Consider the following 12,542-nt stretch of genomic DNA (forward strand, 5'->3'; position numbering starts at 1 on the left):
AAAAAGCACAATACTGGCCTTAGGCTACTTGATAACAGTCACTTTTATTTGCTCATTTGTTTGCATTTGACTATTGAGTCTTTAAGGTTGCACTATTCCTAATGTGAAGACAATTTTATTTCTGTGTTCTGTTCTGACTTGAGACTGTAATTCAAGCTACCTCATAGAAGTTTACAATACTGTACACTGCACTGCATGCATGCACAATTGTACATAAGTGTTACATGTTAATATAAGAGCCATTTGTAAAAAATAAATAAATAAATAAAAATAAGGGACATCCTGGATCTTATTCTTTGCTCTTAGTTCGTTTCATAATGTTTTATAGAAGCATCGGATCGGGACTCGATATCGGCCAGTGGTGTAGTCTACGTGATACAGGTATACGCCATATACACACCGGAAAAGGTCAGTGATTTGCGTATACGCCCTATACTCACTAGAATTTTTTTTTTCCATATATCCACTTGATGCGCAAGCATACGTAACAACATAATTTTTTTAAATCTTTCACATGCTGATTAATTCATTACATTAACCCAGTCTGTGTTCACACGACTTTTGGACCTCTAAGACTTCTGTCGCCCGTGACGGCAACAGCAACACAATTCTTTAGCGGGCATTCTCTGCAGTATTGCATAAAGGAGAAAATCAGCCAGTGCATTACAAAGAGATGAAACGAAAACAACGCTAGACAACACTTTTTCCAGTGTTTTCCGAAGCACACCACTGAACCCACGGCCACTTTGGGTGCAGCTTCAGCAGAAGAGGTTGGAGAAAAAAACAGAATGGCAGATGAGGATGAAGTTGAAGCTTCTCTAGATACCCCAGAGAAGGAGCCCGATGCTAACACATCGCCAGCCACTCAGTGAAATTAGCATAGCAGGGGATTTTTGGTATATTTAAATATGTTGTAGCGTCCCTTGGTACATAAACCACTACCATCAGTTAGTTTCTTGACACTTTATTCATGAACAATCAGGCTTCTGTGGGCCGTAGCCAACACCAAAACAAGCAATCCCTGGTTATATTTGTGTACTAAAAAACATCATAGTCTGAATCACATTCACTATGCAATGATAATAATAATGCACAGCCGACAGTATACATCTTGAGAGCATTCTGAAAGACTAGTTATGTTATCAACATGTCAGGAAGCAGCATCAGGCACAAGGTCATGATGGTGCTTATGAGTTGTTGCTCCAAGATGGTTGTTGTTCTAAGACACGTTTTTCTGGAATGGGTGAGTACGAGTATAGGCAGTATACTCACTACAAAAAACTAGACTACACCACTGGTATCGGCAGATACTCAAAATCAAATGACTCGGACTCGGGGGCAAAAAAACGTGATCGGGACATCCCTATTTCTGACATCCAAAGACCACAGGCCGCAGCAGAACAAACACACCTGGCTGCCTGGGCCATTTCACTGTGACTGTAATTTGCAGATTAAATCTTTTCATTTGACTTACTTTTACTGATTGTATTACCTCTCTCCATTTTCAATGCATAAATTGAAAAATCCATCATTTGATAGATCCATCTGACCCTGCTGAAATGTCTGACATAACTCTTTTATACTTCTATGCTGTGTTGGTCTGAAGGGTCTCAAGGGTACCTTGTGGGTAAATCCCACTGTGGTGCTAGAGAGTGCACAGCAGGTTTCTGTCGTCTGGTTCTCTTTTAAAAAGTGCTTCACCAAAGAATGCACAATCCATAGCCTTTGCAGCAGGATGAAATGGATGCAGCGTACACTTTAATAGTTAAAGCCAAATTGTTATCTACCAATATATGAAGGTAGGGTAACACATCACAGAGTCAGAGGATACGATGTGGGATCTGAGCATCTGAGCACACACCAAAAACAGACCATCCATGTTGCAAGTGCAACAGCAAATTACTGTCAGAGAGGTTAGAGTGAACTTGATGCTGAGGAGTTGGTAGTAATGACTTGCATTTGCTTAAGAAGGTTGCCTTGGGAAGAAGGACCTGATATAGTGCGGGACAGAGAGAGAACTATGTTTGACTTTGGTGAGAGGGTCGTACCTAGAAACTGGCACTTTCAGGGGCTTGGAAAATGCAGTCTCCCTTGAAGGCTGGAGCTCTGCGATGCGAGGCCACAGTGGGGGACATTTGTTCTTTGACTCCTGGTTGTAAACATGCCCATCGAAGAGGCCGTGAGCAGATGCATGTTGTTCTGCTGGTATTGCGATACCCCTCAGATCTGCCACCATCTGAATGGTGCCTGACAAGTCCAAGCTGACTGCTTGTTTTCATAAACAGTTTCAGTGCATGTCAGTGATCATTTGCCATGTTCCCTTTCACTTCCTCTCAGTACCTAATAGTATATTCATATGAGTAACCACTTTAAATGCTGGGTTGGCAAACAGAACACACTTGCGTTCATCTGCAGACTCCAAAAATAGTATTTAGTGTTTAATTGTCTGAGCTTTGCACTTGTTACCCCATGTACCAATTAATGTCAATGAGAAGACAGCAGTTTAAGTGAATAATTGAAATATGTGATCATCAGGTGAGTTTCATAAATAATAATAATAGTGATTAAAAAAAGACACACTTTACTGAACATAGGGTGTAAGTTTGTTTCAGTCGACTGATGCTGGTTATCGCAAACACACATTCATGCTTGGTAGTATCTGTACACTAAATGTACATCACAAATATTATCGAGGCTGACTTACATTTTCATGGTATTGGAGCATAACTTAATTTGCCAATGATGATTCGTCCTAGGAGTAGTGAAAGGTGATCATGTGATTGTCATATTAAGACAGACTAAAAAAAACCCTTTAAGGGTATGGGTGTGAAATCCACAACACATTCCAGTTTATTACATCTTAGATCTTATTGTTGCATTTTTTTTTTTTTTTAATTAATTTGTGTCACTAATGATAACTGTACTGACCACAGTAATTGCTAATATTTCTGAAAAAATGCTAGAAAGAAAAGTTCCATGGGTCAAGAAACACAAGCAGCCAGACAATTAGAAGTGTTATAAACAAACCAACAGTTTATTCAGATTATCAAAACCACTTTAGTTGGTCCAAGCTGAAGTTGAAGGAAGTAGGTCTGTAAACTGTGATGGACATGTACATCATACAGTTTGGATAATAAATTTACTGTTCACCTTCATTTTTCTCTTCCAAATGAGTCTGACAAACTTGGGGTTTTGTCTGCTCATGTTTCTTGGCCTGTCTAAATTCTTTTCAGATCTCAGCAATTAACATAGTGTTTGCAAGGCCCAAACTACAAAAATAAGATCAGTAGTAGTAAGAGCAGAGTTGTAATAAACCAGAATTATCCTTAAAGAATGACTCAGTGACAATCTAAAGATGCTGTTTTGAAGGTAAACTACAGCATTTTTGCAGTGTCTGTTGCTCTTTTCTCTGTGTGTAAGACAAATCAGAAAGATTTGATGTCTGCTTCACTGGCAAGAAATATGGATTTGTGACCATCAGTAAGATTAAATGCAGTCCAACACAGTTTACACAGACTAAAATAGAAAGTCTAAGTAATAAGATCCTTTTGTCCGAGAGGCACTTTAACCAAGGAAGTACAGTGTCCTGTCTCTTAACTGATTCTTTATTTATGCTGTTACTGTAATTTTAAAGATACATTTTCAACTTTAATTGGAGAGGGTAAAAAGAAAGAGGTTATCTTTTTACATTGGAAAATGTGGAGTCAAGGAATTAAAATCTTAAGTCACTTGTAAGATGGAATTTTTCAGTGTTGTGAGCACCATTAAATGAAATTCCTATCAACCTCATTGTATTGGGTGGTAGAGCATTCACGATTGCTTGTCATCATCAATTCAAAGAAGTAGTCAAGTAGTTGATTAATCGTGGGAGATATATATTTTTTCAGCCAATGACAATGATCAGTTCTCATCAAAAAGGTCTCAAGTACAACCAGTAAAGGGATCACTAATGTAGGTGGGACCAGCCTGGGGGTAGCTGAGTCTTTCCTTCTCTAAATACCTTAAATTCTGTTTATTTAAAATGGTTTAATAAGGAGAATGATTATTCACACAACATCTATGTTTGCACACAGAAAATATTTCCATGCTGTGGAAAGCAGTCGAGCATTGTGACCTACAGCCATGTTTCGTTCTTAAGTTTAAAGTAAAATTTTACATAAAAGCTTACAAATTAGTCTGAGTCCAACTGAAACTAAATACAGAAAGTAGCCCCCTGGATTAGTTATTTGCCAGCTAACAAAATGAGCTAATGAGTCGACATGTTAAGAATATAAGAAGACCAAAACAGGAAAGACAGCAAAAATTATGTCTACATACAACTAGTGGTAAGACAAATACACTGTATTTTGGAATTTGGGTGGACAAACCCTTCAAGATACTTAAAAGTAGAGCAGATATTTTATCATAGACAATTTGAAGAATAACACAGGGGCTTAATAAACTGTAATGGGCACACTAAGGCTCATCCATCCATCGTCTATACCCGACTACCCCTTTTCAGGGTTGCGGGAGGGCTGGAGCCTATCCCAGCTGTCAACGGGTGAGAGGCGGGGTACATCCTGAACCGGTCGCCAGTCGATCGCAGGGCAACATATACAAACAGACAAACCATTCACGCTCACACTCACACCTAAGAACAATTTTAGAGTCACCAATTAACCCAATGAGCATGTTTTTGGTCTGTGGGAGGAAGCCGGAGTGCCCGGAGAGGACTCAGGGATCGAACTGACGACCTACCTGCTGCTCCACCATGCGGCCTACACTAAGGCTCATTTTAGGAAATAATTACTGTTGATGTCAACAACATCACGTCGTAAGTACTGAGATCTGGTGTAAAAACGAACATATCAACAATGACAGTGTAAAAAATGAAGTGACGGTCATGTTGCAACTTCCAATTCAAAACCGAAGTCCAAATGAAATAAACCTCTTAGTTACTGTTAAACTTGAGATTTAATTCTAAATGTTTGATTTGAGTTTGTTCTCACTTCAACTATAATGGTGTCTTAGCCATGCAGACAGGACATTCTGGTTTTTAGATATTTGATGTTTAGTCTTTTCAGACTTCTGCCTCCACCCCAATACAATGGAAGTAAATGGAATTTAGTTTGCAGTGCTTAAACTACTCTCTAATAGAAAACTTTCTACTGGAGAAATAGTCCCTATGAGAACTGCCCATAGCATATTTTGTTGGATAATCAGATTCATAGTCTGTTCACCGATGAGTTTTGTTTTTTCTCAGCTCTAAAATCTGTCACTCTGTCTCTTGGTCACAGGGGGGCCTGACTTTTCAGCTTCCAAAAGTGGACATGGCAGATAACGTTATTAAAAGAACCACTGCATTAATGAGAAAATCTATGATATTTATCTGCCATAATTGGTCTTAGCATTCTGGGTCTCCTGGCCCCCACCTGGGCCCACCATTCACAATGTTCCAGACATGCTCCTGAACCCTGCTTTTAGGCCTTTTCCACTGCAGGAACTTAATGGCTTAAGGTGGAGCCCATTTTCACAGGTTCTGCTTTTGCTTCCACTCTAGTCCTCTCTCTTTGGAGGCGAGTTACTGAACCGAAATTTACTCAAGAGTTGATTTTCAATCCAAGTTCCAGGTCTTCTTAGGGGAAAGGAAAGGAACAGCTGTTTTGCAACAAGGCAAACACACACAATTCATAATGTCGGTCTTGTGTGCTCTCTTTTTGCTCCACAATTTTGACCTCATATTCGGGGTTGGGCTCTTCTGTTATTTTGACAAGACTGATGCCTCCAATATACACATCACCACATGTAAATCATTGCTGTCTGCCCCACAACTGCACTGCACTCTACACACTCGCCCACAAAACAGAAAATAAAACGCCAAAGTTTGACGCCATATGGTGGCACCTTTTCAATTAGGTATATCTGACACATTCCAGTTTGTAGAACATAGTGGAAAACAAGGAAGAACCTAAACCTTGGACCTCACAGGTTCAGGTTATGGCAAGCTTCAGGTCACAGGTCATTGAGTCCCTGTAGAGAGAAAGGCCTCTTTGATAGCTTGAGTACAAATGTTCTAATCAATGAAAGATTTGAAGCTGTAACTTTCAACACTTTACATGTTATTAAATATTCTTTCAATTCCTCATCCAGGTACAAAAAAACATAATATGCCACAGATTCAGATTTTGTCTGAGAGCTTTGCCAAGTAGTTCTCATGCGCATACTTAGAGCTGCACACAGTTCAGCAGTGAGGCTGCTTTTATGTTTTTTTGTGTTAAGCAGACATTAAATTCAATCGCTTTTGACTTTTGAGTTTGCAGCAGTCATCCTCCGAGGACCCTTCCCTCTCCAAAAAGACCTCTGCTACTATCACTGAGCTCTCCTCTATGTGTATTCTTTTTACAGTTTATGTCAGTGATCATTCTGGGACTGTTAATGAAGACGTTCACTTTTGAATATGTTTTTAATTAAATGTGTAATGAGGTAAATAAATAATCAATAGTTTTCTCAACAACAATTCAACTGAATGTATGTACAGTACACCTTTTGTGCAAAAACATGGATTCAAAAGACATTGTAAGCTGATAACTTCAAGGCACATATATATACTGATTTACCATAACATTATTTTTGCTGAACAAAAGGGAAAGACTTGGTTCTTAATGGGTTAAACATACGGCAGATGACAGATGTGCTTTTTTTTTTTGCTGCTCACTCTGTGACACCCACCATAAAACACAGCTCACACTAACAACATGACCCCTTAAATGTGATAATGTATTAATCTTGAAAAGCAGGTGGATGCACTGCGGCCTGCCACTTCATATGGATGTTTAATGAGTGTGACCTTTAAATTTTCTTTTGAAGCAGAAGAAAATCTAATTTTTCCTAAAAATATGCCCTCTTCCTAAAGCAGGAATCTAATAATTTGCATCTATATTGAGTGGCAATTAAAGAAATGTGCCATATTACTGTGATGACATTTAAAACAGTCACATGAGAAATGTGGTGGACTGTATGGTTTCCAGAAAACTATGCCCTCTAGTGGTGAGTGTGGCAGATTTGTGCCCATCTCTTTTCTCCTTTTCTCATACAGAATTCTACCAGCTGGTTCCAGTACTCTTACAATGCACTGCAGCTACAGTCTGGATTCTGTATCTGTTAATGGTAACTATACAATGACTTCAAAATCATTCACTATCACTGAAAATCAAAATGAAACCCAGCCTTAATAATTCTAATAATAAATGAATCCTGATTTTACAGGTCTGTGTGCACAGAACTCCAACAGCACAACTCCAGAAACCAGTAACTTAGAGACAAATGTTATACAAAAGATATCATCCAGTTAGTTGTATAAATTACATTTCTTGAAGATGTGGGGATTTCAAATAATATTAATACTGTACAGTGTCCAGTAAAGTGTGGGTAGTTGTCAGTAAAAATTCTCGTGATGCTCTCCAAAAGCATCATGTGCGACAAAAGTCTGTATCCTGAACATTGTTCTTGCAGTAGACTGTGCTGTTGTTCCCCAACGGGCAGTCTCGAAAGCCGATGCCCCCATTAGGGGTGTAAATAGGCTGAATGCAGAAATCTCCCTTGAGGAGCTGCTCGTTGTTGAGTGACACTATCTGGAAACTGGTCTCAGTCATTTCCAGGATAGAATTATCTTTCTTGGTGCCTGCCTCGCAATAGTCATCTTTTCTCCGACCCCGGTTGTATTTCCACTTGGTGGAGGACTTGGAGCGGCTCTTCTTGTGCATGTGCCAACAGAAGATGCTGAGGAGTACAACCAGCACCACGATCACAGCCCCACCGATCAGTCCAGCCAGCAAGAAAGGCGAGCTGGGTTCCTGCTGTGTGGCCTGTTCAGGCCCCGACGGTCTTTTGTTGTTGTCAGGGCTGAAAGATGCCGGTGTGGTAATGGCCTCAGTGCACACAGTGTCATCTTTGGGCCGGTAATTATTGAATGCATCCAAGGGAATGACGCAGATCCGATAGGTGGACTTAGGCTCAAGATTAGCCAGTCTGATTCCCCGGTGATCACCACCCACTATCCTCTCCCTGACGGTGTCCCCTGTCAAACTGGGACCCATTCTAGCCCAAGTCACCTTGTAGGCGGTGACTGGAAAGGCAGCCACCCAGCTGACGTGGATAGCTGAGCCATTCAGTATGGCAAACGTGACCTGCAAAGTCTCCCTCCGGGGGTCCAGAGGTTGCTTAGTCCTCAAGCCCCCCTCTCTGGTTGAATAGATAGGATTGAGGTTGGGTAATGTGGGGAAGGGTTGTCTGGAGGAGGAGGAGGAGGAGGAGGAGGAGGAGGAGGAGGAAACATACTGAGTGACCAGGGGGGAGTCTGTGGATGAAGGCAGGGATGGGATCAGAGCAGTGTCGGCTGATGAGGTTGGCAGGGGTGCTGTGGCTGTGCTCTGCGGGCACTGGACCAGCTCAGCACTCAGCTCCCTGATCACCATGCCCCTGAACTTTTCAGGTTTATGGCACATGAAGCCACGCACATTCAAGGAGGCTGGAAGAGATTTAAGCCATGACACCACCCATTTAATGCTGCAGTCGCAAAGCCAAAGGTTGTTCCGAACAGTGAGCTGTCTGAGACTACTGAGGCCATCAAACACCCCCTGTGTCAATGACTGCAGCTGGTTGTTCGAAATATCCAGCCTCTCCAGCTTGTGCAACCCTGTGAATGCCCTGACAGGGATGTGGTTTATCTGATTTTCCTGAAAGTTTAATTTGACGAGCACCTCCCCTGGGAGGAACGGGGGAGGGTGTGTGAGTGAGTTGCGGGCCAAGGACAGCTCCCTCAGGGTGACCAGGTCCTGAAAGGTCCCTGGTGCAATCCCTTCATCTGTCAACAGGTTTCCATCCAACAGAAGGCGCTGCAGGCGTGTGACATTCCTAAATGCTTCCTCTGCGATGACTGCAATCCGGTTTTCATCCAAACGCAACTCTTTTAGATCATCTGGAAGACCAATAGGCACGCTGCTCAGGTGGTTTTTGGTGAGGAAGAGCATCTTCAGGCTCACTGCCTCACGGAAGGCCCCGTCCTCCACCCCTACAGTAGAAATTGAGTTATCGTCCAAATGCAACTCCTCCAGCCAAAGAAGCTGAGCCAGAGCCACTCTGGAGATGGTCTGAATGTTGTTCTCTTGCAGATGGAGAATCCTTACATTTTTGGGCAGGTTGATGGGGAACTCATCCAGCTGGTTGCCATAAAGATACACAGTTTCCACAGAAGCCACATGGTGGAGCTCCAAGGGAAACCCAGCGTTATTGATTTGGTTGTTGTGGAGGTAGAGGGTCTTATAACCCTCACCAATTCCCAGAGGCACTGAGGTCAGGCTCCGCTCATTGCAGTAAACAAAGGTGCGATCACAGCGGCACTCCTCGGGACAGTTGGAGGCCCGGGAGAACTGCAGGTGAAGGCCTAAAAGAATAGGTATCCATGGCCTTATGAAGGAGGCCCGGTCCTTATTCCATAAGCGCCACTGTATCTCCATTTCAAACGGGTCAGAAAGAAATACAGACAGCAAATAAGAGAAAAAACAATTCTGAGAAATTAGGGTTTGAAAAATCCAACAGAACAGTCATTAGATGTCATCAGATGTAAAATCATCAGATTTTGGCTGTTGGCTTAATAACACCACCATGTCCAGCTTGGTGATGAAGACGGTCGTGAGTAATCCCTTGATAATTCACTGTCCTAAGCTCCCCAACACAAGAGCGATGGTGTCATTAAGCAATATAATTCCTTCACCAGCTACTGTCCGTAATTGAGCTGGGAGACATTAGTAAAGTTCATCACATTTTCACCCTCTCTTCTCTTTTACCATCGTCACGGCACTGAGCACTGACAGAGCCATGTACAACACACTGGAGGGTTATCATTGGATGTCCTCTCCAAGCTTCCTCTCCCTCTCACGTCACACACTGCTGGTTCCTTCGGCTTGACATTTGGATCCAGAAACCTGTTGCAAATAAGAATAATGGGAAATCAGTTTTTTTTTCCTCTTAAAAACGCATGCTTTTCATTTAAGACAAAAGGATTTATTTTCCCTTTCTATCCCTCAAATGCTAAGTGAGGCATTGTAAATTGGGAGAGCAGAGCATTGTGCATACAAATGGCTAAAAGATGTGTTCCATATGCATACAAATTTTTGAAACGATACATAGGGCCAGTGTGTGGTAAAATGTGGTAAAAAAAAAAAAAGTTTAACAAGTCTATGTGAAGATTACTAAAGCGAGCCCTAATCTGAAATGAAAACATATACTGAGCGGATTCAAACTTTTTTTCCCTTCCCCAGTTGATAACCATGAACGTGAACAAACTGACAAAAAGAGCATAAAAACTGCTAAAATTCTAAGGATTAAAACGTGACAGCCAAAAGCATTTTGTGAGCAGTGAGGTGTGAGGTAAGCAAGTGAAGGAGAAGGCAGGCTCGCTGATGAGCGCCATGAATCCGTTCTCCGGTCCAGCGCTGCAGGATAGTGCTCTGCCCCACAGCACTAGGGAATTATCAAGAGGTTAAGACAGGGTTTCAGATGATGCGGCAGATGTTACCACAAGACTTTCTACTAAGCCAAAAATGTGCTCTTAATTATTGCTAAATTAGACTTTGCATTCCGCTCTTCATTTGATTCATTAAGTTTAGCTGTGCTGGGGGGGGGGGGGGGGGGGGGGGGGGGGGTGCTGGATGGTGATGAACGCAGCCTGTCAGCAGAGATAAGATGAGACAAATTCCTTGCATGGGGACAAAACTAAGATAGATGTGGGCCTCTCAGAATGAGGAAAGGTGCCACTGTGCACAAGGTCAGAAGATTTAAATAAAGCAGAGAGAGTTCATATTAAATAGCACAGCTGTATTTGTTGGCTCATAAACAAAAGACTCATTATTTAGGTGAATTCAAGAAAAGATATCAATAAAACTCCTCTGACTGCTGCACTTATGACTTTACGATTCAATAAAGTCCCTGCAAAGGAAGTGGTGCTAATATATTATTAGTGGTAGTAAGCTGGGTGGTAGCGATGATTAATCAAATGGTACCATGCAGCAGCAGCCAATTGACAGAATGCATTGATTTGTGGCCAAGCAGTTCAAGTTATGTAATGTTCCTTGAGTCCAATTATGGTGACCCGACCTCACCGCGGTTATTATCAGCAGGGTCTTTGGCATCACTCCTACGACACGCGCGCGCGCACGCGCACACACACACACACACACACACACACACACACACACACACACACACACACACACACGCCCCTGCAAAAAGAAGCTCATACTAAAGAAGACTGCCTTTGTTGTTTAGCTACACTGTCCCAGCTTGGGGAAGAAACTGGCGGGGAGCGCGTTTGGTTTCAGCCTTGAGAGACAGCGCAGTTCATTCCAAGTGTAAGCACTGAGGAAGGTCCTCATTGATACCTTTATGTTTGTTTGTTAGTTTTTACACGTTATGAAAATGAAGTGGATGGTGATATTAATGAAAGAAGTGTATGAAATCATTAACATGCAGTAAACTCTAAATTCGGTACAGTTCCATGTTTATTCTGGCTGTTAATTCGGACAATGATTTTGACAGCAGTAAATAATCGCGAAGCCTCTTTCCAGAATATTTGAACATAAGAATAAAATTTGAATTCTTGTTTGACAAAATACACAGTTACCAAGCCAAACTGTATGAATTATCAATTTTCTTACCTTCAGCAAAGCACAAAGGCTTGCTGCTGCACATCCAGCCGGACAGATCGTCTCTCCGCAGCTGCGCTCACATTAGGCACAAAGTCCGCATCCTGCCCGCTGCGTCCGCTCCCAGCTCCCGCCGCGGCTCAGGACTGGTCTGACTTGGTTTTCCGGTGGAGAACTGGAGCATTCTGCCGAATGTGCAAAGTCCTGACCGAAGCAGACAGGAAGGGAGGGAAGTTCAGGTCACCAGCGGTCTGCTCCGCATCTACCCCCCGCCTCCTTCACACACACCCCGGCGGAGCCCGGTCCGTCCGCGCTGCTCCGGGGCTGCCGATGAAGTTCCTCCGCGGGCTTCACAACAGGAGAAGCGGACATGAAGCAGAGAGGAGCGGAGAGTTAGAGGCTCCCAGCCGGACACCCGCCGCTCCGCCGACAGCCAGCCGCAATATGAAGTTCATAGTGTGCGTAAAGTGTTCCAGAGACTGCCTGGTCCCGGATCATCGAGACTCACTGTGTGTGTGTTAACGAACCGTCTCTCTCTGTCACACACACACAAACACATACACACACACACACAGACACACACACTGCTCATAGACCTACACCCCCTTTATCTCTCGCTCTCTTCCCTCACAGGCTCCTTTACCTCTCTCTCTCTCTCTCTCTCTCTCTCTCTCTCTCTCTCTCTCTCTCTCTCTCTCTCTCTCTCACACACACACACACACACACACACACACACACACACACACACACACACACACACACAGTTCGTGGAGGTGTGTGTTTATGTGAGCTTCTACTGTACAAAAACACACTTTCCAGACTTTTTTGAACCATTAAAATAAAACTTAACCCAGCTCATAA

At 42.7% G+C, this 12,542-nt stretch overlaps 1 protein-coding gene across 1 annotated transcript; it reads right to left on the bottom strand.

Moving 5' to 3' along the window:
- Positions 1-3,013: 3,013 nt before the first annotated feature.
- Positions 3,014-12,214, bottom strand: LOC139342714 (leucine-rich repeat transmembrane protein FLRT2). Its single transcript, XM_070979955.1, has 2 exons — positions 11,694-12,214; positions 3,014-9,962 (listed from the first exon to the last, which is right to left on the bottom strand). Exon 2 carries the CDS (start codon positions 9,492-9,494, stop codon positions 7,449-7,451), a length of 2,046 nt encoding a protein of 681 aa, XP_070836056.1. The 5' UTR covers positions 9,495-9,962; positions 11,694-12,214; the 3' UTR covers positions 3,014-7,448.
- Between the last annotated feature and the right edge of the window lie 328 nt (positions 12,215-12,542).

Source organism: Chaetodon trifascialis, chromosome 14 (genome assembly GCF_039877785.1).
Source record: "Chaetodon trifascialis isolate fChaTrf1 chromosome 14, fChaTrf1.hap1, whole genome shotgun sequence".
NCBI lineage: Eukaryota > Metazoa > Chordata > Actinopteri > Chaetodontiformes > Chaetodontidae > Chaetodon > Chaetodon trifascialis.

Coding starts and splice junctions, on each gene's coding strand:
- LOC139342714 (XM_070979955.1), bottom strand. CDS start 9,494: ATGGAGATACAGTGGCGCTTATGGAATAAGGACCGGGCCTCCTTCATA.